At 44.9% G+C, this 21,591-nt stretch overlaps 1 protein-coding gene across 4 annotated transcripts in view; it reads right to left on the bottom strand.

Annotated features, from left to right (window-relative positions):
- Window positions 1-21,591, bottom strand: part of RARB (retinoic acid receptor beta) — a 196,591-nt gene that overhangs the window by 8,890 nt on the left and 166,110 nt on the right. For all 4 annotated transcript variants that reach the window (XM_075704724.1, XM_075704725.1, XM_075704726.1 and 1 more), the window contains 2 exons: window positions 12,947-13,107; window positions 5,249-5,425 (listed from right to left, as the gene is read on the bottom strand). In XM_075704724.1, coding sequence (XP_075560839.1) covers window positions 5,249-5,425; window positions 12,947-13,107 — 338 coding nt within the window. The remainder of the gene's footprint in view (window positions 1-5,248; window positions 5,426-12,946; window positions 13,108-21,591) is intronic.

Raw genomic sequence — 21,591 nt, 5'->3', positions numbered from 1 at the left:
TCACGGTGTTTCCCAAAGGCTGCCTGCAGCCTCCCTGGCAGCTGCCCAAGCAGGGGCGGCAGATACGGTTCCTCCGTATCCTGCCTCCGAAGGCAAGCCTGGAGAGCGGCTGCCAGCGCCGTACCGCCCAGAGGCTCCTGGCCCAGAGGGACCGGGGCGTCCCGGCGTGGTTATCCCAAACAATCCGTGCGCCTCCCGCCATATGACCGGCTGCTGGATCCCTCGCTGCGAAGCTCTCCGTGCTCGCCCTCCGGTGCCGTAAGCCCCACTCCGTTTGAGGGTGCATGCTGGGGGTGCTCAGCAAAGACCTACCAGATCCACCGCCCCCCCAGGCCTAACGCAGAGGAAGGCTTCCAGGCTGGATCCTCATCGGGAATGAATTTGGGGTTGGGTTGCTCAGTCTAGAGCCCCTGTGGGCATGAACAGAAAGAGACTTCCAGGGGCCTTGCAAAATTTGGAATTAAAACATCAAGGTCCTGTGGAATTTAGCCACTTCCAGGCTTCGGCAGCAAGCAGGACGGCTTTTTGCAAAAGGCAAACTTGAGGCTTTCGTACCTAAACGAAAAGCCTTTGGGAACTGGGGTTGTTTAGCCTGGAGAAGAGGAGGCTGAGGGGAGACCTTATCGCTCTCTACAACTACCTGAAAGGAGGTTGTAGTGAGGTGGGTGTTGGTCTCTTCTCCCAAGTAGTTAGTGATAGGACGAGAGGAAATGGGCTTAAGCTGCGCCAGGGAAGGTTTAGGTTGGAAATTAGGAAAAATTTCTTTACAGAAAGAGTGGTCAAGAATTGGAACAGGCTGCCCAGAGAGGTGGTGGAGTCACCATCCCTGGAAGTGTTCAAAAAACGGGTAGATGTGGCACTTTGGGACATGGTTTAGTCTATTCTACCCTTGATTGGCTTAGAGTAGACTTGGTAGTGTAGGTTAATGGTTGGACTGGATGATCTTAAAGGTCTTTTCCAACCTAAATGATTCTATGATTCTAAACGCTGCGCCAGCCGTTAACTGGAGGAGCCTGCAGTGGCTCTGCTGGGGCACTGGCACAGCTGAAGCTCAGCTCTGTGTTCTCTGCAATGCACTTAGCTTGACTGCGGCAATCGGGTCTCAGGTTTCTCCTGCATTCCTTCGACATTATCCCACAACACACTGTTATTAAACTCCGAGACAGATCATTTGAAATGTTGGGGTTGTTTTTTTTTCTTTTTTTTTCCAATTTGTGTCCTTCATCAAGATCTGCAAAACGCCATGGATATTGCTAAACCTTTCTCGGGCAAACTTCCAGTGTCAAAGTGAAGCTGATTTCAAGCTCATATTCACTGAAGAACATATGGGAAATGTCAGCACTTCAAAATAAGAAATCACGGTATCTTTCTCCATTTTAAACTGAACTGCTGTCTAGAAGACATCCTCCTAATGTCCTCAGTGTTGTTTAGATTTTGTAACCAAGCCAAGTATTTTAGTTGTCACTATGCTCTTAAATGCCACTTGCAGCCATAAATAAGGTTTTTGCCCGTGATTAAAGGACCCTTTGTTTTAAGGAATATTTATATCTTAAAGTGGCTGGGGTTCCTACGAGCCAGTTACAAATCGCAAAGCAAAAACCCTGCGGGTCACACAAAACCAAAACCATCCAGAAAGTTGCATTTACGAAATTGTTGCTACCATGGAATTGTTACTCATGTTAAACAGATTTGTTAAGGCAAGCTGGGCTTTTTTTAAGAAACGCTGCTGTTAGATGCGAGCTGCCTTAGCCAGCTGGGACAGCTTCCCGAGAGGAGAAACCCAAGCAGGTGACCGAAACAAAGAGCAAGCCTCCGCGGCGCTGCCATACCCCATCAGCACGGGTCACTCCGCGCACACCAAAGCCCTCCTAGCACTAACGTGCAGGGTTTTACAACAGAAAGCAAAAACGACGTTACGTTCAAGGACTTCTCAGGTTTTTATCCATCGGATTTAAGACAGGCAGGACTCTGGGCTCTTTCCACACTCATTTTGCCAGAGCTCGGCAAGGCTGGGGATGCTCGACCGCTGCCAGGCCAGCGTACCAGCAGACGGAAGCACTTGCTTTTACGAGGGTTACTGACGGAATTTTAGTAGTATTTATCCCTGAAACTTTTGGCACCAGAGCAGATATAAATTCCACCATCCTCGATTGGCGCCTTCAGCTGCCTTCTGAGGCTTGATGTTATTTCCCTTCCAGAGATTTTGTTTTTATATAAAACAATTCTCTGGCCCATACCCAGCAGAGTTTACGGAGCTCCTGGCACCATTTCTTTTGTCAGCCTGTCGGGGGGTTTAAGCATCCTCGGCCACCGGAACCAACCGAGCAGAGCCCTTGACGGGGTCTATAAATACTTAAGACTCCCCGTAGCCCAGAGACGGCACTGCTGGGTGGGCAGTGAACAGGGGTCCGGCTAGCGGGGAGAGCCCAGCCACCATACCTGGCTGGGCCGGGAGCCCCACGCCGTTCCCCCCGCGTGCCGCGGCTCTGGGGACACGTCCAGGGGATTGCACAGCAGCGGGGTCCTGAGTGTACCCCGGCGAGGCTCACACGCACGCGGGGCAGTGCTCACGCAGCAGCCCACGGGCGGGCACCGGCAGCGGGTGCTCACGCAGCCGGAGAGGGAACGGTGCTCACTCCGTGTCTCAACGCACAAAATAAAACATTTGGAATGCTCCTCGTGATGAGGAGAACTAGCCTGCTGGAGGGGCGGGGGGGAATATGTACTATTAAAACATTGCTCCACGTACTGAAATTTAGCTTAAATAAAGATACAGAGCTGCAATGCAATTCCAATTATGTGCCCGTGATGTGGGTTTAATGGATATGGGCATTTCACAGACAGTGCGCGCACTACGCATTACTGTGCTCGTGGTAATTATCCCTTTTTCTTTTTAAGCAGCACATAAAATAGTCACGTAAAGCTTGTGTAAATGTCACACAGGAAAGTTAGGACTCTTCAGGGCAACTGTGTCTTAATCCGCTCCTGTTTTTGGAAAAGCCTCCGCTCCTCCCTGCTACAGGTAGCTATGGCACTCACTATGTCCTGCGCGCTCGGACGCGTCACCTTCTCCAGCTTCGTGAAAAATAAAAAAGAGAATGAGCAGGCGATCGGGAATGACAGGTCCCAATAAAGTTTCTAAGTAGAGCTTGAAGGTTGCCACATGGCCACAAAGTAAAAGTAGTGAATTGTATTAAATAATCAAGCCTTTCTATCCATTAATTAGTTGAAATAAAGCCACCATTTACCACCTGCTTCATCATTCTTTTTCTCATCTGGCAACGAGGCTTTTATTTAGTCACTTTGATCAAAGCCTGTGAAGTGCCTTTATCTAGGCACTTCAGATAAAACTGCTAGCAGAAAGGCTACCCCTAAATACTTGATATTGTCCAGCCAGTGCTGGCCATGCAAGTGGTGAGCGGAGCTGCCGGGGGGACCCTGCGCCGCAGGGGCTGTGCATGCTCCTGGGGTAAGTGCCCAGTACCCACCCCAACAGAGAGCTCCAGGAGCTCACGGGATCCCGAACAATTGCAGAATTCGGGTATGGGTTTTTTTCCAGCAGCTACGGAGCCAGGGCATGGCAGCAACAAATAGGGGGTGGCAGCTCAAGGGCTGGAGTTTTAGGGGTAAAGAGTTTGGATGCGCAGATTCTTGCTATATCCTGACTCCTCCCCACCATTTTTGGATAGTTTCTATATTAACCGTTTGTTACTGGTTACAACAGCAAAGCAAAAAGCAGTTCCCATCCCATACCTCTGGCAGAATATACTCCAGGCAACGCCACAGTTTATCGATTACTGTGTGTCTTTCGGTGTAAGGGGAACATAACTGCGTCTTACCAGGACAGAGCTGGTGACGACAGGCGTGCAATTGGTAACGAATGGCCCTGCCCCGTGGAGGGACCACACACAGTAACGATAAGATGGTCAGCTCTGAATGAGCGCCTGGATGAAGGGGACGACAAGAGGTGAATCTTGAGCATGACAGGGCAACCTCAACCTTCCCTTTTTTTATAGGGCGGAGAATGATATCCCTTCTCCTCTCCCACCCCCCTTCCTCTTTCATCAATGTCCTCTAGATGCAATTCTTCAAAACAGCTTTTGACAAAACAAGAGGAAAAGGTCACAGCAGTTAACATCCTCCTCAACATGATCCTGTTGGAAGCAATGCACTTTTAAAAATTCCAAGATTAATTACTTCAGCTTCAAATTCCCTCGCTTAAAATTATGTGTCATGCTAAAAAATATATCTACAGTAGCCATCCTACAACGGGCTTCTTGGCCATGCTTGGCTCAGTGAAGACCTGAAGGTTTGTGCTCAGAAGAAAACACTTAAAATATGTTTAAAACACACTGAAAATACCGTTTTACTGAAAGTTATTGCTACGACCAAGAATAAGAAGCATATTTGCAACTAAAAGGCTGAAGACCTCTAAGGTCTTGATAAAGAAATGCTGAGACCCCAGAGGGTTCCTCTGAAGGTCAGCGTGACAGAAACAACCGGAGACAAAGGGAGGGAAGACAGCTTGCCATGACATAGTGGCAAGGTCTGGAGAAAAACTCCAAGCCCATCTGCACAGTTCCCTGCTGCAGGTTGTATCCTTGCCTGTTTAAAATTAAATGACGTTTAGCTAAAATCTGTACGGAGTCCATTACAGCGTCCACTTCCACAGGTGCCTGCAGCACTGGTGAAAGCAGGGGTTCTGCATGCCGGAGGCTTGCGCCTGCCGGGCTCCAGGCACACCAGGTTCCCCTCTACAACCTGCAAAAACCTCACTGAAGATTTGTATCTTGTTCCTCAAATCACCTCATGACCACAGGTACAGCACATTCCTAAAACACTATACAGCGGACTGTCTAGGTATCCTTTATACAGAGCGTTGTTTTGGAGGGAGGAAGAACGAGGAAAGAGAATCAGATCTCTCTCCAGTGTTTACAATAAGGAAATTTTTCCACAATTGCACATATTTCAAGTTAGTGCCACCATACTAAAATGTGCCCTTCTTGCAACTATACTGAAAGCCACAAACGATAAGGACTTAATGCATATTTTGAAAAGTACGCTCATCCCATATAACACGTCTGTAGACGTGCTAGAGTCCACTCGTGCCCATACCAGACTAACCGGTAAGTTCAATTTTGCAACCGTAAGGCCGGGGCAGCATTTGACCCCCTCTCCCTATCGATTACAGTAAAAAGAGCAATAGAAAATACATTAGTAGTATAACAGTGATGTTAAAAATACATACCAGTATATCCAGGCAGGCTGCTTTAAGTAGAGTTATCTGGTCTGCAATGGTCAAACTTGTGAAGCCTGGCAATCGCTTTGCAAATTCCACTATTTTAATAATGCACTTTGTTGCAAGTTCACTGAATTTGTCCCAGAGCCCCAGGTCCAGTCGAACCCGATGATCTGCGCTGGAGTTCTGGAAAGACAGGCAGAAGACACCATAAATCAACAACATCCCTTTCAGTAAACGGTTTTCAAGGGAAATAAACAACAACCGAGTATTCCTTCCAGAAGTACTTTCTATTAACATTCCAGGCATTTTCTGCAGCTTGCTGTTGGGATGATGCTGGTTTTAAACTTGGATTAATTGCCTGAAAATTCCTTGGATATTTCTCCGTTACTTACGATTGCAGAGGCCATCTGTACAAGGAATACAAATGAACTTAAACATTTCCAAATGCCACTATCATTATTCTTCCTTGCCATTATATAATAAGTGCATTGAGAGAGACAATTTACAGTTGTACCCCAGAAAATATAAATGAACAGTGGAACAACAAGTATCGGGTCCTCATCTGGAAGAAGCAGCACAATATTTGGAACATAGTTTCACATACTTAAGGTCTTAGCAAATTAGTTCTACTTAATTTATCTGCTCTGTGGCTCTGCAAGAGTTTTACAGCTTTCTCAAGCTACAGTCTCCCATGAATTAAAGAGCATTTCTTTACATGACGTTAGGAAAAACCCCGCGTGCGCTGATGAATGCAATATGCTCATTTGATGGTGCATCCAACATACACCCTACTGTTTGAAGTGTTACAAGGACATTCCAGCTGCATCTTTCAGAGACTGTTTCCATATATTCATGTATCTGAATCCAAAAGTCCGTAATTTGCTAGGATGCATAGCAAATCTGTCTTAAGTTTGTGATTAAACTCATGTTTTCATACATTCAGAATAACCACTTAACCCTTGAAAAACCCTTAAACATGTCAGCCAAGAACCGGCTGATTCAAAAGTTACTGTGATCTATCTGGCGCTAGTCCAACAGAAGATGGGGGCATGGGGAGACCTGGTGAGTCGTTTCCAACCCACCCGTGATTCCTGCGGGGTGACAAGAAGCAGATAACTACAGAGCTCCGAAATACCCAAGGCCCCTCTCCTCCTTCCCTAGCATGCAGCATGTTCCCACTTTGCCAGCATTTGATCCAATGTAGTTTGGGATGCAGCCAGCGCGATGGTCCCCCCCACTATTTCATGAGCCACCAAATTTAGCGTGCGTTACAGCTGCCTTCGGCACCTTGGCGATCTCCACTGCGAGAGGAATTTTACCTGTAAAAGTACGCCGGTTTTGAATTTGCAAAAGGTGCTGAGCTGCAACCATGGAAAACCGAAGGCAAAAGGCAAAACCAAAACTCTCTTCCACATCTCATCTGAGCTTGTTGACTAACCAAGGAGAGCGGCATCTCCAAAAAAAGGCCCACCCACTCCAGACAAGTAGGTAAGGCAGGCAAGGGAAAACCCCCTCAGGTGGCAGCTTTCTCCCCAGCTGCAAGGGAAGCCCATGAGATTTCCTGCCTTAGTCTTAGCTGGTTGAAGTTAAAATGTTAAATTAACTCTAAAATTAAAGTTAAATGAGAGGAGTCTCAACCTAAAAGTCTAACAGACATGGCAGATAAATAGGCATCGAAAAGCATTCAGTTTACACAGATCACACTTTCTTGGAGGAAACATCTCTAGCGACCCTGCCACCATCACTGCTGATGGTGAGGACATCCACCTCCTTGGAAATCTTTGAAGCCATCAGCTTTCTTCGGTTCACGGGAAGGACACAGGGCCTGAAGAGGTTGACGAGGGGACGTGGGGTGAGCCCAGCTTGGCTGTGATGCTCCCGTCACCCCCTCCCGGGGCTGCCTTAGCAGATGCCACGACCACCGTCAGTCACGAAGGGGAAAGTCCTGACAGGTCCTACGCGCACCGCCAGCCTGACATTCACCCTCACTTCCAACAGGGTGGAGATTCGAGCCAGTAATATTTATATTAGGCCCTTACTACAAAAAGTAAATGCTAACCATGCTGAACAGTTTGAAGGTGCATACGTGCTCTTCCCTGCTCCCCCTCTTTTTAAGTGATAAGAAATTAACCTCATCATTTCTATTTGAATTTTTGTTCTGGGAACTTCCTCTATTTTGTTTTTTTAAATGACAGCAGAAAAGATAGGAGAAAATGTCTTTATAATCCTGAACCTAAAGAATTGCCTTCAAAATGGTCCAAAACTAATGGGTTAACAGTCATTGTAATGCCCTTTGAAACATTTCTTTCGGCTACTGGAGTATGCATCCTTCAGATTTATTTTATTTCATCCTCAAGGACCTTGGTGAAATACAGTACATTGGAGAAAAAATAAGATCAAGATGTGCAGTCATTCAGACTGTAATTAAATTTAATAGGCAGTTTATCCAGTTCATAGAAAGATGGCATAGCGGAGAGCTACACAAAGCAGAGCCTAAAGCAGGAAATCATTTTACAATAGGGTATCCATCTGGAAAAAAAGACGTTGCATGAAACCAGCAAGTGTGAACGAAATCTTCATCAGTATCATATGAGGTTACTTTATCATGCTGCAGTACCGGCAACGGGAAGTTTGACGTGTCTTCTATTAAGAGTAATGCACGGCCGTCTTAACAAATGTAAATCTAACTCACTATTATGCAAACTGAAGAGAAGGGGCAGTTAATAAAATACAAAATAACCGGGTGTTTTATTACGCTGGGTGCCAGATTCCTCAGCGTTGGAGCTAATGTGGTTTACACATTATCTTTGAGATGCTACAAATGGAAAGACTTTTAACATTTTATTTGGTAATGAATGTAGTCGCAGGCGTCATGGAAAATACCTAGATTTTTAGCAGCATTTCTGAATACATAAAACCAAAACTGACTAAACTGACTCGATATCAATGTATAGGTTGAACAGTAAAATACGGGGTTAATAAAATGCACGTTAGAAACAGAAACTCTGATTAAATTTGCCTGGGGATCTCCTCTAACCATGCTGTGAAAAAGATGCAGACGCTATGACTTTTTCTGAATATTTTACTGAAGCAGTTTTTTGGGTGTCTTTTCCAGGAGCAGCCTTGCATGTTTTTCAGGCCTTTGCACCAGCGCACATATGGTGGAACAATACTGTAATACACCCTAGTGGCATCTTTATCAGTGGAAAAGCCCAACCTTGCTATGAAATCCAATTAAACAGCCATTTTTGCCACATAAATTGATCCCATTTTTTCCATCATTTTTGTTTTTTCATTGCAGTCTGCTCTATCTCCACATTAACGATACGGGATGAGGTACTCGCAGAAACATACACAGTAGCAGAATCCCTACCGTCTTTAAAATCCACTTTACAGAGGAAACAAGGCTCACAGGGGCACTCTGCCCTAATCAGGAACACTTGCTATGCCTCTTCAGTAGACGCAGCAACGCACTCCAGCTCCGGCGAGCTTCACCGAGGACCAGAGCGCGTGCCTCTGCTCTGTCCCAGCATCAGGAGAGAGGAGGGGAGAGAGAGAGATATTCCTCTGCAATGGCACAGAACAATAGCCGTGTAACTTCTAAGCCCAGCACTTACAAAGGACAAAATGCCGCCAAGATGCAAAAAATCTCTGCTTCCAGCCAGCCAAGAGCAACCCGGGAGAACCCACAGCAAGGGCCCACCGAGTCAAAATTATTTTCTGTTTTATCCTCCCTTTATCACGAGGCTGGATGTAACACAGCTGTAGACTTACAAATAATACCAGTCTCGAGGGACGAGCAGTATAGTTACACTCAATTATACTATAAAGTATGACATCTCCAGAGAAATTACTAAGGCACTCTCTCTTACCTGGATGACAGTAATAAAACAGATCTATTTATGATGGACTTTTGAAATCCATTACGTTTAAACAGCTTGCTGATTCTCATCATCGGCAGAACTATACTTGCCACTGCCCACCAAATGCAACTGTTAAGTCAAATGACCCAGGGAATTTAATACGAGTGCTATTCTCCCATTATTTTAAGTAGACTTTTATTAACTATGCAAAGTACGGTAATTATTACAGATAGGGACACTTTTTCTTTTTAAAGAGCAGATGGATATAAAAAAACATAATTGAAAATGCTTCTCCCAAACCATTTCTGAACAAGTAAAAATACACAACGGGAGAAAAAAAATCACCATGTAACCTTTCCTTCTGGGAAATACAGGCTGCAGTGCTCAAGAGCGAGAGGAGCCAGATACGCAAGCCAAACATCTGAACAGATTTTTTTTATGACTGTATCTCTGCAAGGTCTTTTTTACTCCACTCTCCTACACTTAAAATTCTTTGCTCTTTTTAGCAACAAACAAAATCATGTTTTAAATCAGTCTGAACGATCACGTAACCAAAGGTGCACAGAGGCCACGTTTGCAGAACAGTTTGTTCCATCCACCGTTTCTATCAGTATGCAAGTGCAAAGCTCATGAAATTCAAGTGAATCCACATCGATTCAATACAGTCACTTCTCACCTCTCGCTTAAAGAATTAAATAAAAAACTCTAAGGTTACAAAAGCAATCTGTGGGCTCTGCAGTGTAAGCATGCCATGTTTCATGTCTGCTAGCCTGTAGAACTGGGCATAAAAGCAGGACTGGTGGCAATCTTCTACCCATACCAGCTTGCTACTATCGAGAAAAGTAGCGTGGAGTAGGCTTCTACCTCCCTTTGGAGTCATCATTTAGAAAAAGGGCTGTGTGCTCCTTTTTTTTGACTTCTGGTCTCTATTTCAAGTGTCTCAAAAGGAAAGATTATTGCCTGAGGCCTGCCATTTGATCATCAGCTGGCGGTGGCGTCCAAGCACCGAAGCTGCGCTCCTCCGACCAGCACGCACACCTTCTGCCTCCTGGATCCTCCTAGATCCTCCACCACTGCAGAAGGGCTTCTCCCCCACTCCTGGGATGATGGGCAGCTGGAGATGAAGATGACCCATACTCCAGCCCCAGCAGTACTGAGGAATATTCTTAATTGCCGAGGTTTTCACCCAGTGCAGGCAATGGGGGGAGTGCTGCACTCTGTCCCTTCTAAAGCTGGGCAGAGACAGCATTCACAAAAATGAGCTCTTATACTGAATTCCTACCTAAAAAGCCAGAGTGGTCACCAGACCGTAGCTAGATGAGAGATTTAAATATCCGCATTTCACACAGAGACTATGGGAATGCAGCAAAATGACAGTTAGTATTTAGCATCGCTGCTACTAGTTTTAACACAGCTGCTAAGGAAGCTGTATCGCTTTCAAGGATTCAAGGTAAGCCCGAAATCACTCTTTCAGTATAATTTTGTTATTGCAACTTGTATAGCACCAAACCATGACAAAGTGGCAGGGACTTCAGCCACGTGCAGCTAACTGCTGTGGACTTCCAACAGACCAACGACAAACCCAAGAAATCTCTTTCCCCAAGCTGTCCGATCTGGCCCGAGATATGCATGACCAATATCCAGCCTCAGAGAGAGTGCGGTCAGGCCATGGTTACTTGGGACCCATAGACAGACCAGATTCATCTGTACATGACTTGGATCCAGGTGCTCTCAGTAAGGGCTCTGAAATCCCAACAGGGATGTAAACTCACCATGGGGGTCAGCAGGAACCCAAGGGCAAAGGCATCAGTGGTGGGTGTGATATGCAACAAGAGCCTCTCCAATTCCATCCACTTGTATCATTTCAAGAGCTAAAATATTAATGGTACTTAAGCATCCAATACATAATGCAAGCACATAGGTGCCCAGGTTTATCTTTCAACCCTCCAGGATCTTTACCAGTACGAAGTACCATCACACCAGCTGCAGTGCACTCTTCAGACTCAGAGGTAATACAAAAGTACGTACCAACACGTTCACGTTGGGAGGTGTACCGATATATTGTTATTCTGGGATAGCCAGGCCATTTGCAAGGCAGCCTGCGAGCAATAAATTCTGGCATGTATACCAGCAGTCTGGCTACGCATGTCCCAGCTGCGGACATGCGATCACCTCTTCTGCAAGGCCTAAACTCATTGTTTTGAACTGGGAAGGTTTTTTTCACACTCGTTCAGAAGCGCTCTGATGTTTGCAGAAGTGTGGGAGTCTGTTTGGAAGATTTTATTCACTCCAAGACGAGGATGCAACCACACGTGCTGTGGGGAGGAGTGGAGGGCATTAACCCAGGAATTTCCTTGAAAAGACACACTATGGATCCCACCATCTCTGGCTTTGCCGTCGCTTCTGTCACCAGCCGGCAGCTTTCAAGCTTCCAGCCTCGCACGCTGCGCTAGTCCCCGGGGGTCTGCCTGCACTTGCCTGCTACAGCAATATTTACTAGCACGCCTACGCTGACTGTTTTGACTACATCTCACCCGAGCAGGCACCTTCCCCAGTACTAACCATTTTATGCGGGTCTCAAAATTAAATGTGACAAATGTTTGTGAAAATACTTACAGCAACACGAAAAACGTGCTTTTTTCTAACATCACTCCATGTATGCTTGCTTTTCTTGCACTTAAATACAAAGTATTACCCCTAGACCTGAGAGTTTTGAACCTTGCACTTTGTAAATAAATGAGTATGCCATAAACCAGTGAATATTGATGCCACAGAGGGATTTGCCTAGATTACTCTCTGAGAAATTTAACATTTGTTTCAGTAGCAGAGCATTTACACAAAACAAAGAGCAATCCAGTGAGAGAGGTATTTCACCTGGCCTCTAGGGCTTGGTCCCAGCTCTCCAGCTGGGGAACCGTGGAGGCCAAGGACCGTGGAGGCAGGTGCCTCCTTGCCCCAGCCACGCCGCTCCGGAACTCCCAGCTCCGGCAGCGAGAGCGCACGCTTGACCACTTCAGGACCTTCTGCACATCCCTCTGAAACAGCCAGTGCTGCTACAACCGAGAGCAAGACCAGACCAGCGGTGTCATTCCTCTGCCAACAGGACTCTAAACATTACCTAACATTTATTTTTAAGCATCTGGTTTATTAGTGCATTTGCAACTTGACATTGAATTTTCTCTCTGAAATCAATATACATCACTGACCTCCCCTGTACTTAGCAACATATATATGTATAGAAAAGACTTATTTTCCTGACTCATCCACTGAAGAAATTTCCACAGTACTGAACTTCTTGACGGGGGGACTGATTTTTCATTTCTAAAAACAGCAAAAGTGTTTGCTGCTTTGTGGTATTTTGGTAGACTGGGAGAGGAATAAACTGCAAGTGAGCATTTTGGAAACCTGTTTGTTTAGACATTTCATATTTTCCTTGACCTTGGTAGCTTTGGGACTGTCACCAGTAATCCAGCAGCACTTAAGAACTCTCTCCACCTGCAAAGTTGTAATCCACTGACGCACAAGCAGACATCATGTCTTTGGGAGCCAACAAATTTCTAGTGAATGATGGCATGTACTTGACTCATGGACTCCAAGCTTGCCTCTTGGCTGGATTAATCCTTCAGACAGTCTCTCACAATGCCGCTAAGTGATGCTTACAGTTAAGTGCAATTTCTCTTCTTCAGCATGTATTTGCATGCATACCTGTGTTTTTTCATGACTAAGGAGGTACAAAGGGTGCATCTACTTCTGCACCTATTTAAAACGTCTGAAGCCTCCAATGCAAAACCTCTCATCGTCCAGGCATATCCAGAATGTATGTGTCACAAACCATACTTACCGTAGTGTATTTACCCAGCTGGCAGAGCGAGGGGAAGGTTTCCTGGTGAGCTTTTCGGATCTTCTCAGTGAGATCATCCAACTCTGCTGTCATTTCATAGTTTTCTGTGGACTCCTGCTTTGAAGGTTCCTTCTTCTTTTTGTTCCTATCATTTCTGACAGCTACAGAAAAAGCAGAGACACAGATCACATGTGGTTATTCAGATCACCCCATGTTGCTCTCGCCGCTCTTTCAAAACACTGTAAAACGCTTTTATTTTAAACATAAATTATTTTAAGTGGAGATAGAAATGTTAGATGCACAGAGAAAACTAACGCAAGCTTAATTGCTCAACTGTAAGAATTAAATTTAATGGGATAATGATGAAACCAAACTTCCATAGGTGCTCATTGCGGATGTGCCATCACACTCCCGTAGTATCTATCTTCCAAGAAAGTCTACTGCAACTTCACATGCATTTTAAGTGTCTCAGTAACTCTGTGAGGTGGGATTTTTTTCATTGTATCATTACAGCTGTGCATGGTGAATGGTGAAGTCCTCCGCAGTGATGCAATTGCTATTTTATTGGATATGAACAACACTAAAGAAAGATAGCAACTGCCTCTCTTAAATTTCACAGTATGGAAGATAACAAAACCCATACTAATACAAACTCCACCAAGCAAAAGTTATTTAAAGGGAAAGTTAAATTTGAAAACAGTAAATGAAACAAGATGAAACACATTAAACTCAAGATCTGAAGATCAAAGGAGAAGCACAAACACTTGAAAAGAGTAAAAATGGCAATGAAGCTATCTAAAGTTGCTTGCCATCTGCTCCTGCACTCAGATCAGCCTTCTACCTTCCCCCGGCCTTCGGGGATTACTGGAAATATGCATTGTGCGGCACTCGTGCTCTAATTGATTTCCCACATATTTGTGTTTTGTAATAAAATATGACAGCTGCTCCATCACCATGTTACTCTTTGTTCTTTTAATGAAAATAGCTTAATTTTACAAAACATGCCCAGGAGATAAGTCTATGTCCGCAGTATTGCCAGTACTCATGAGTTTCATCAAGAGGCTTGTTGTTTGCTAAAGCTTACATCTTAAGTGTAACCAGATGCGTAAGGCTTTACAACAAAGCCAAACAAAACCAATTCCTCTCCCCAAAGGCTCCGTGTCCATATTAAACACCCCAAAGACTAAATGCTGTCGGACAGATAAAAACCAATCCTAACATTCACCGGTGTTCAAAACCTCAGGATATTTAAACCAGTGGCCTGAACTCTGAGGGTGCGGCTGGTGGGTTTGGCACACGTGAGGATGGATTTTGGATGGCCAAAGATCTGCCGATTCTCATTTGCAGTGTCCCACCCCAGAAAGCGCATCTATCTGTGCCGTAGGGAGGGAAGCACAGCAAAACGCGGAGATGCCCAGAGCCACCTCCATGCTAGCTCTTTTCCCTCATGGGTTCCCCAGGCCCATCTCCACCTCTTCTGTGGTTGCCTCCTATGAGCCCGTGAACCACAAATGATCGCAAAGAGCAGACACATGGTGAACGTTTCAGGAGGAGGAGGTGCTTTCAATCCAGTCTCACCTACAGCATCTGTTCAAGAACGAATGACACGCAGTTGAATTCATTTTCCTCTGGGTGTCATTTCTGAGAGAAAATTAAGAGTGACATGGGAAAATGGCTGGGAAAGCAGGAGAGTCAGGGGCATTGTCCTGCTTTTGGCTGGGATAGAGTTAATTTTCTTCCTAGTAGCAGGCATAGTGCTGTGTTTTGGATTTAGTAGGAGAAGAATGTTGGTAACACGCTGATGTTTTTAGTTGTTGCTAAGTACTGCTCATGCTAGTCAAGGACTTTTCAGCTTCCCATGCTCTGCCAGGTGCACAAGAAACTGGGAGGTGGCACAGCCAGAATAGTTGATCCAAAGTGACCAAAGGGCTATTCCATACCATATGACGTCATGCTCAGTATATAAACTGGGGGCGTTGGCCAGGGAGCAGCGATCGCTGCTCGGGAGCTGTCTGGGTATCGGTCGGCGGGTGGTGAGCAATTGCATTGTGCATCACTTGCTTTGTATATTATTATTATTGTTATTATCATTATTATATTGTTATTATCATCATTACTATTTTACTTTATTTCGATTATTAAACTGTTCTTATCTCATCCCAGGAGTGTTTCTCACTCTTACTCCTCCGATTCTCTCCCCCATCCCATCGGGGCAGGGGGAGGGAGCGAGCGGCTGCGTGGTGCTGAGTTGCTGCCTGGGGCTAAACCACGACAGGCATCTACAGAAATAATGTAACACATGTAACAGAAAACAAGGGGTAGATGCAGTGAATATTGTTGCTCCTTTATGAGGCGATCAGGCACATACTCCATGTGACGAATGGCTCTGGTTTTCTCACTAAAGGTTTGACTTTGCAACTGAGAGAACTCTGACCCTGTTCCAGCAGATATTTTAAGGATGAACTTGACTTCAACTGTGTGAACAGACCCACACTGAAGTCAATTATGTGCTTTGCTGGATCAGGGCTGGGACGCTGAGTACCCCGCTGGATTAAAGCCTAACCTCGAACACCATCAATTCCGGTGTCTGGAGTAACAGAGACTCAAAGAAAGCCAAGAAAGTTGGACAGAAAAGGTACCTTCCTGTGAAGGTTCAGTGCTACCAGTGTAGTCAGGTTTAGGGAGGGTTTGGATCCCCCGCCCCCTGCTTCCTTTTACAAATATTCCCCTAAAGCCAATGCCTCGATTTGTTCACTGGACCCCAGGGCAGAGCGCAAGCACGGTCTCTTGCATTGAAAAAACACCCGGGACCGACATGTACGTCTCGAGTGCTCCGAACTGCCACTGCACTCCAGAAATAAATCCTAGTCACCGCTGTACTTGGGAGATAAAGGAGCTCCTTAGAAAATTATGTGAACTCCTACACAACCGCAAAGAGCAATAAGTCTTTGTAATAAAGGCCCATTTACTTATAGCTCTACAAGCTGATTGACAAATTTGCCAAACAGGCGGCCACAGCAACTACTTATCTCAATAGCTTTGAACTCCTCGTGGAACACAAACACGTTATTTAGGCCAGGCTTCGGAGCAGCTGCCAAGAGCTCCCAGAGACCAGGAGATAACTCCGGCAGGAACCACGCCACTGCTCCTGTGCTACCCCACCACACAGCTCCCTGTACCTGAAGTCCCTTCCCCTCCAAAGCCCACCACAGACACAGCTGCTGGTCAGCCCACATCGCCAAGCTGGCCCAGCTCTGTCCTCTTTCTTCTCAGGCACAAATCAGTGAAGGGTAGGAAGGGGAGAATTAACACGTCCTGAAAACTAAGAACAAATTTTGTTCACCGTTACCTTTTTTCTACGATTCTGATAGCCTTTGTAATAATGATAAAACCTGAATAACATTTATCTTCTTGCTTTATGTATACTTTTTATATTTGTTACATTTGTCTTTGCTAAGGCTGCATCAGACACAGCAGTGTTCCTATATTCCCTGTAAGATAACACAATAAAGTGCTGACATATAACACCCAGGCTCCGAAAAATATAAAGAATTTCAATAACACTGAACTATTACGCAGATTCAACTGCAACTATAATTCAACACCAAAAAAAAGAGATAAAAAGATTAAGACAATGCTATGTTTAAGAGAGTTAAATAAAAACATATAAACACACGCATTTACCCAGTAAATTTAAAAGCCGTCACTGCTCCGGGAACAGGAACTGTCACACCGCATGTAGGAAGGGGTTTGGATTACAGCTTATGCTTATATTACATAAATCACACCTTTTTGTATCTTGATCTTTACATGCATATGATCACATCAATCCCCAATGCAATTCCACTGCCTTTTAATGATGATACGCTGGTGATGAATCTGTGTCACAGTTAATGCTACCGTAGAAAACTCAGGTTATGAATTTCATTACTTGTGCACTAAATTCTGACTCGATGGCTGCATTATTTAAGAGCTCCCGACAGGGGACAGTATGGAAGCTCTCTTGCCCCGTGAGAAACTGGAAGTTAAAAAACTGAAAAAAACAAATAAGGTGGTGGTGGTGGGGGAAGAGGTTGAAAAGAGATGTATCTCGGTATGTGAGGAAGCCACGTCCGCGCGAGTCTCGGCGCTGCTCGGGCGGCTGAGCGACGCACGCCCACGCCTGAGCAGGTCTGCTCCGATCCATCTTCCCGAGACAGCTTCCCTGTCCCCTCGACACACACGCCGCGACTTGCATTTCCACACCCAGAAACCTCCAGGCAGCCGCGGCAGGGTTCATAAGCTAGCGAAGGCACTTTCTGCTGCCTTAGCTTGAAGGACCAGCCCCTACCCTCAAACGTTCACCCCCCTAATCTGATGACAGAGGGGCTGAACATCAACTCTTGTACCATCCAGTCTGTTCTCCTCACCCTCGGTTTGTTACTGCTTTCCTTAGCCTCAGACACATTTTCCCCTCTTCTGCTTGAGGCGATGGGCAGGGCATGAAAGCCGCAGGAGGGAAGGATGCATTTTTCAAGAAAAGCAGGGCCTGCTGTGGATGAAACTAAGTATAGGAAAGACACAAACAGCTTCTCTCGGAGGACCCCAGCGCTCTCATTTAGCAACCACACAGCAATTCTCCTGCTTGAGCGGGATCATTTCAAGCATGTTGTAATGCTGGGAATTGTCCAGTCTTAAATGCAAGCCCCTCAGGTCCACCAAAATTAGTCACCTAAGAAGAGTCTGGGATCCAGCCCAAGAGAGTTAGGCAGTTACTAGATAATCAGGTAAAATTATGGAATAGCGAGTGTTCGTACTCCCCTTTGTCGAAGGTGGCACAAACCTGTCGAGAAGAACCTGCAGCTCGCAACACAGTTATTTCCAATTACTCGCATAACCTTTGCTTCCCCAGATGCCCAGAAGATAGTTAGACAGCACCTTTCATATATTATAATGATTAATCAGCTATAAATTCATGACTTGACATGACTGCTATCATTGCAGTTTTGCCTCTCAGAGATCCCTGCGACCTTTGAAGAGCTTTGTGTACTAGTTAACTGGTTTTGTTCCTGTAGCGACAACTACTAGCGTTTCCAGTTAGTTTGCATTCCTGTAAAACCACACTTCTCTTGTCATTAAATATTTTGGAAGTTACTTGTTAAGCTAACAAATCTCAAAAGCACCACAAAGCACACAGAGCAAGTCAGTAATTGCACAGCGCTGGGCGCAAGGTAGGCTTTCAAAAAGACTCCTTTTGTTTGCAAACGCTGATGAGAAGCGAAATCAGAGGTGAGCTGAGGCAGGATGGACCGCAGACCTGCCAATCCTCCCCTCCAGGCACAGGCTTGCTCTCCCGCCTGCTCTCCTGCACCTCGGGAAGCCATCTATCCCTTGCCGAATGCCAGGCAGCCTGGGCTGCCCAACACCAGAGGCAACTGGTCCCACACGCGGGCGGTGGGGTTGACGCTCAGCACCGCACCCGGGGCTTCCAGGAGCACCAAGCTGCTTGCTAGGGGGGAAACCCGCAAGTCTTGCACAGCTCCTTTATGCCCGGACTTCTCCAATTCCAGTGGCAGCTGATAAAAATTTCTAATTCTGGCAGAAGGTAGCAGCTATGGACAATTTCAGTCAAACATGCAAAACTCTTCCCGATTGCCACTGCCAAGTTTGATCCATCAGGATAAACGGCCCACACGTCCCGCGCGTCACCCTTCTCCCTATCACCCCTCAATAAACTGTGCTGGTGGTAGTGAATGGCAGTCCATAAGGATGTCTTTCACAGCAGTTGCCTTGGAAAACCTCCAACCAAGGGCCACTTAGCACCCCCAAGGCTGCTGCTGCTGAACCAGGCTCTCCGACCCCACGGGCAAAGCCAGCACCCCGCTGCACATCACCCAGGGGCTGGTGGAAGCAGGCACAGAGATGAGGGACCCCAAGGAGGCTGTTTTTTCCAAGAAAATAACCACCACGCTTGACAAACTGACGCTATCACTTCAGAACGGTAAGACTCCTGTTCACGTTTTAACAGCAATGCAAGCGCAAGCCAAACACAGCATTAAAATATTCAGAACACCAGGTAGTTATAAATAGATTGGTTTTCCTAGGTCGTGATTTCCAGATGAAATAATGTTTTCGTTTAGGCAAAACTGCTCAGTCTTTAAAAAGAACAGGAAACTATCTTAAAACTAATTCCCATGCCAAAACTGAGCTTTGACATATGGAGGACGACTGGAGGCAAAGCACGTTTCAAATACAAAGCTCTCGTGTCTACTGGACAAAGCCAGTAACAAGCACACAGTCATGTAAGGGGCTTCAAGTACAAAAGTACAAAACCAAAACACATTGAAAACTGCATATTTTGTAGCTGATTCAGATAAATCAACCGTGTCAGCTGTCGCGTACAATTGCCACAAGAAAACATCTCGAATTAAGTGAGATAGTATCTCTCTACAGACACGTATCAAAATTAACAGGGAGCAGAGAGAAACAATCATGGAAGAAATTTCATAAGCACCTGGCACGCTATCATTTTTCCCCAGGCACAGAGTGAGCACATATATTACAGAATTCAAACCTGCCCCTGGTTCCCTATTGAGAAATAATGTTCAGCTATGGCAAACGCGCCCCGACCAATGCTCCAGGAGCCTTAGTTCAACAACGGGGGAAAACGCCACAAATCCAGAAGACGTCGTCCTGTAGGCTGCCTTCACGTACGCTGGCTCTTCCAGCCACTGGTGGTATTTTTTTTTTTTTTTTTTTTTTTTTTGACAAAGGTGAATCTGAACTCTGCCTTGCAGCTTTGTATTATTCATTACATAATTGCTATGTTTTATTAGAAATATGATCTATTATAACCTTGAATACGGTAACTTAAATGACATTGAAAATTAGATTATTCTGATTATTAGAGAAGTGAGAAAGGTACTAAACATTTGTAAGGCTGATAATCAATCAGCGTATCCATGTGAGTGCAATAAAAATCAATCAGGAGGCAGTGCGTTTAAATCTAATTTTTTAAGCATGACATTTTCTTCTGAGTTTCTTTTTTAAATGTCACCCTCTTCTACAACAGTGATTGATTCTATCCCCAGGGACAATTAACTCCAACTGTTTTATTCATTGCACTGAGCTCTTGTATCCACAGTCTTTTCTAAATATCAAATTAATGACAACAATAATGTTTTTATCAAAATGTGAAATTCAGAAATACACATGCATGGAATCAAAACAGCAAGAAGCACGATAGTACATTTAAATTGATTCAAATACTGGGGACCTTTTAACTAGCAAGCAGTGTATTTAACGCAGAAAATGGTGGAATTTTGTGTCCCTCCAGTTCTCTTTTTTCCCCCCATAAAAGAGAAGGCCAAGGATTTGCTTGTTTAAAACATAATTCATTTAGAAATGTTTCAGTAGTGAACAATGAATCACTAGCTATAGGGAGTCCATGAGTAATTACCTATGCCTCCAAAATAACCTTATTAGGCTGTTGTAAGTATAGGGGAGACCTTTGATACCTATAGCCTAAGGGCCTCGATTTTTCCATTCATGCACAGGGGATTTATATGGTTATATCCTATTATAACCAACGAAAGCAACACATCTCCCATTTATGTATGGGGATAACTGCAGGGTTAATATATCAAGAACTGAGTTATAAGAACAGGTTTCATTATATGAACAAATGATACAAATGGATGCTCTACAGCTTTATTTAACTGGCCTGATACTTGATCTGTGGTTTCAAGGATTCCATCAGCCTGAAAATTTTATTTTTTACATGAAATTTGGCACCTGGTATTGTCACATCCCTGAAATATTAGTAGATGGAATGAGCAACAAAGGAGTTTCCAGTCCCCTGAAAAAGACAATACTAACTGAACTCAGATGTAGCACCAAAATTGGCAAGCCAATGCAGAACAACAGCCTGAGAAAAACGCCCCTTGATGACCCCCCTGAAGACAGGCTTTGGTATTCTTTTTTAAAATTTATTTTAAATTGTTATTTTTATTATTTCACTTTACTATCATTTAAAAGATTTTTTTTCTCTTTTTGATTTTAAGACACCAAAAGCAAAAACAACAGCTATCATACATTAGATACCCAGAACTGCCAATCCAAAACCCAAAACCACAGCCGAAGGAAAAAAAATGGTTCTAAAGGCGGATTTGGCTTGAACGTTGCAGAAGGTTCCATAAAGTGCGTCAGCGGGGAAAAAAACCCAAAAGCCCATAAACTGTTTCCAGGTCTATGAATATACCATTAACGCCCACCTTTATATCGACTATAGTATTTCAGGACTGGTTCAATTCTGCAGAACATGCCAAACAGAATAACAACTGTCCAAAGAATAAAAATCAGGACTCTACAAATACAAATGAAAACACCCCCCGCCCCCGAAACAGGTCCTAAGAACAAATGAGAAATTAAGAAGTTGCAAAAACAGGAAGACAGCAAACAAGTGGAACAAATGTAGAAGAAAAAGCGTTTTGCAGCATGCAGGTGTGGGCAGGCTGGAGAGGCAGCAAGGAGTGGCTGAGTTGGAGCCACGATGTACAGGGCATGGTATTTGTACCACGGGCTGAACCGAAAGCAGACTCTTGGTCTCCCTTACCGTCTCCCCACATATTGCAATCAAAGTAGGCAGCGAGACGCGATTATACATT

This window comes from Pelecanus crispus, chromosome 2 (genome assembly GCF_030463565.1).
Source record: "Pelecanus crispus isolate bPelCri1 chromosome 2, bPelCri1.pri, whole genome shotgun sequence".
Lineage (NCBI taxonomy): Eukaryota > Metazoa > Chordata > Aves > Pelecaniformes > Pelecanidae > Pelecanus > Pelecanus crispus.
This window is presented reverse-complemented; position numbering and strand designations above follow the sequence as displayed.